The sequence below is a fragment of the Seriola dumerili genome, unplaced genomic scaffold (genome assembly GCF_002260705.1).
Source record: "Seriola dumerili isolate Sdu_G_001 unplaced genomic scaffold, Sdu_1.0 BDQW01001299.1, whole genome shotgun sequence".
NCBI classification, from domain to species: Eukaryota; Metazoa; Chordata; class Actinopteri; order Carangiformes; family Carangidae; genus Seriola; species Seriola dumerili.
Window position 1 is genome coordinate 2,515,730 of NW_019175554.1, and position 3,716 is coordinate 2,519,445.

Here is a 3,716-nt window from a genome sequence, read left to right on the forward strand (position 1 = left end):
TTTTATAAACTTTATTCATCTTTTGAAAAGGTTTAGTCGAACAGGCCGAATCCCATGTCGTCATCGGACTCCTCAGACTCTTCTTTCTTCTCTTCCTTCTTCTCCTCAGCTGCAAAACAAAAAGCACAATAATATTTTATGCTATAATCAGCAAAGCACATTTAGGTACTACGCTTATGAGGAGACCAAGGTAATTCACGCAATCTTTAGAAAACATTTGTCAGTCATTATTGGGTTTACAAGACAAACTTGTTAATGTGAAGTTACTGTTACTCTTCCCTATGAATATGCAAATTATGACACCAATTTTTTTTTCTCTAAATTACCACACTAAAAACCTTAATTATGTAGTTTTTGAAACATTTAACTCTAAAAAAGCAACTTATGATGACTAATTTGATTTGACGTAATTATCTTAGCATAGAAAGTGAGGGTAATGGTACTGTGTGCCAAGTGTCACTGATGCGGACAAACAAGGTGCTAAGCTGCAATGCTCACCTGCAGCAGGGGCTGCAGCTCCGCCTGAGCCAGCAGCCGCAGAGCTGGCAACGGCTGCAACGGCACCGCCTGCTGGCATGCTGGCCAGCTTACTGTAACCTGTGGAGACAAGAGTTGGCAGACATCAAGCACAAGTGATAGCATTGACACTCAGTAGCCAGAAACAAGATAGAGGTCAGGAACTGTATATGGATATCTGGCAATTTAGCTTTAGTAATACTAGCACAAACATCTTCTTTCCTGGCCTTAGAGCGATAATACTGACTTATTATACAGTTTTAGCCAACTGAACACTGCCTCTGTCTGCTTGGCCATCACATACTGAATTTTTCATCAAAGGCTGATATCAACCAAAATATCTTTAAGAAAGCATCATTAGTCACATTCATGACATTACCACAGATACAAAAAGGTACAGTAACAAAACATGTGATAAGGCATCCAGAAATCTGGTAAAATGATCCCTCAAAACTGCATTTCTTGGGTCTTGGGTGAAATGATCATTCAGTGCTCAGTCACTTGTATTTAGGATTCAACTCCTGCCTGCCCCCTCCCTTGAATTGTCAGATCACATCTACTAGCAAAACCAAAACTATAAAAAAAAAACTAAAAATCAGCACACAGGCACAACACACTGACAAATGGCCCAGAGGTAAACTCACCTGTGGTGATCACCTCATTCACATTCTTGCCCTTGAGCTCAGCAATGACCTGTGGAGAAAGATCAAATTAGATGGGTATCACAAAGGGAAGGACCAGTTGCTGGTAAAACTGCAGCGACAACACCTGAAAACGGTGAAAAGCAGACTGCTTTGTACCTTGTCCAGGCGTGTGTCGTCGGCCTCAATGCCAACACTCTCCAGGATCTTCTTGATGTCCTTGGCCTCAGGGTTTTCATTGCCACCCAGGGCAGAAAGCAGGTAAGCAGCAACGTAACGCATCCTGAATAACAATAGGAAGGTTCAAACTCAGCAGATGTGATAGCAGACAATTCAAATTTGATCAATTTCTCCTACTCTTAACAGATTTACACTTCTCAGAAAAAAACATTAAAACCATAAATGTGGTACTTTATGTACATCTAGACACTGTCATGTAAATATTAGTCCAAACATTTGTTGTTGCCAGCTGCCAACGTTTCTACCTTCCTTGCTGATTACTTGTAGTTTCTGAAATAATCTTAGGCTGTCTAACATGTTTCAGAGCTAACCAAATATCTTAACTGAGGACTCGGGCCTGGTGTCTGAAGGAAAAACCTTCACCTTTCATTTTTTGCTGGCTCTTAACCGATTTTAAGACACATTTATGATTTGTTTAGGATTAATCCCTTGCACACTTTCAGAAATAATCTTACTCTGCTCATATGCGGGAAAAACTTTTTTTTTTTTGGGTGCGCTTCTTAAAGCTTAATTGGCCCATTTTATTGTGATTTGAACAGCATAGAATAGATCAATATCTTAATATTAAACAGCATAATCTACCAAGTCGCCATTACACAACAGACAAAATGTATTGTCAAGCTTTCGCATAACAAAGTGTCACCACAAATATTAAACATTTTGTTGGTAAGGCGATTTTGACTAATGAGCAATTGGTATGTCAGTGTAACACAGTCAAGTGCCTATTTTCTCGTTGTATAAGCAGCATCGTTTGAGTGTGAATGTTATCAACTGTTTGGCTCAATGCCTCTTGTTAAATTAATTTACATGTACTCGGAACAAACCGTTTAAAACGTGACAACAGAAACAATACAACTGCAGTTTTTACACCCATGTGGCGGCGTGTGCTTGGTGCCGTTAACATTAGCTTCAATGAGCGAGATACAGCTTGAGAGCAGAGCACAGCTGCTGGTTTCTTGTGGTGTGACCCTTTCCATTGCTGAGTCTCATGTGGAATGGTTCACTTTGTCTTTTCTGGCAACTTGAAATCAATCAACACCAAGGAGCAAACACAGCAGCCGCGATCAGGGCCTGAGGATGAAGCAGGAGGCCAACTGGATCAGGGGCCAAATCAGCAGAAGGAGCGAATAAGGAATTGATTCATGTTCATATACTGTATAACACACAATCACACATTTGACAAGTCAGAGGAGAACATTTATAGATCAAAAGATGCTGGCATTACTGAGAGGTGAGTGAAATTGTGCAGAGTTGCAAAAGCATGTTAATTAATTCTAAATTACATTCTGTGATTTGTTAAACTTAATTTCTAGAATGAACAGGACAACATGTAAAGACCTAAATGATCAGACGCAATATGGGGGAAATGACAAAAAGCTGAAAGCTGAGTAAAGCAGCCTGAATGAATCATAGTCCTAATTTAAAAAAGAAGTATTATAGGACAGTGGTTGCGATGTACATTGGATTTTTTTTATTCTGTTGTAAAAAAAAACAAAAAAAACAACAATTTCATACATGGAAGAGAAAGCCACAGAAAAAAAGTAATACAGAAAATTCTGCACCATAATGTAGTTACAAATAAAAATATTAACGAAAATTAAAAGGCCTGAATATGGTGAAATATAACAGCCTGGGTACTTCAAGTACACCCAAACAAAATCCTATCACTATTTATTTTAGAAGATCATGAAATAAATAGTGAAGCCATTCAAATATTTCATACATTTAACTGCTTTTTTCTGGTGCACTGGTGACAGTGAAAACACCATGGGGCAAAATGTAGAACAAATTATACCAGTAACAATGCAAGAGACTTATGTTAAAGAAAAATCCTCTCATAAACTCTTTCAGAGAACTGAATCTGCTGTGAGGGGATTCACAGGATTATTTAATCCTGATTTCAGCATGTTAGCCTGGATTGGTAAAGCATGGGTCCAGGTGTGGTGAACCTGCAGTTTCTACTATAAAATGTTGTAAATTGCACGCTCGGTATATGGACAGTAGGTGTCGCTTCCGCTTTTTGTTGCTATTTTCATTGATGAAGCAGAAGAAGAAGAAGAAACGAGGTTCTTCTCCGTTTCCACCCACTGACGTTTCTTCCTTTCTGTCCGCGCTAACGTCGGAGTGTAACACGCGTTTCGCCTGTCTAGCTCAAGTGAGTGTCTTTTTATAACGTAATTAACACACTAATACCGAGAAAAAAAGCATGGTATCTCCAGAAATAAGTACATTCATGCCTTGTTATCTCAAAAACCTGAACCAGCGGCATCTTGGCAGTATTTATTCCTTTTACACACCGCAGCGTCGCGGCAGCTAGCC

General features: G+C 39.2%; 1 protein-coding gene across 1 annotated transcript in view; it reads right to left on the bottom strand.

Moving 5' to 3' along the window:
• LOC111238363 (60S acidic ribosomal protein P2-like) overlaps nucleotides 1–3,716 on the bottom strand; it is a 4,156-nt gene continuing 440 nt past the window's right edge. Inside the window, exons 2-5 of the mRNA XM_022767824.1 lie at nucleotides 1,317–1,440; nucleotides 1,161–1,209; nucleotides 499–597; nucleotides 1–109 (exon numbers count right to left, since the gene is read on the bottom strand). Of these exons, the coding sequence (XP_022623545.1) occupies nucleotides 33–109; nucleotides 499–597; nucleotides 1,161–1,209; nucleotides 1,317–1,439 (348 nt within the window). The 5' untranslated portion in view covers nucleotide 1,440 and the 3' untranslated portion in view covers nucleotides 1–32. The remainder of the gene's footprint in view (nucleotides 110–498; nucleotides 598–1,160; nucleotides 1,210–1,316; nucleotides 1,441–3,716) is intronic.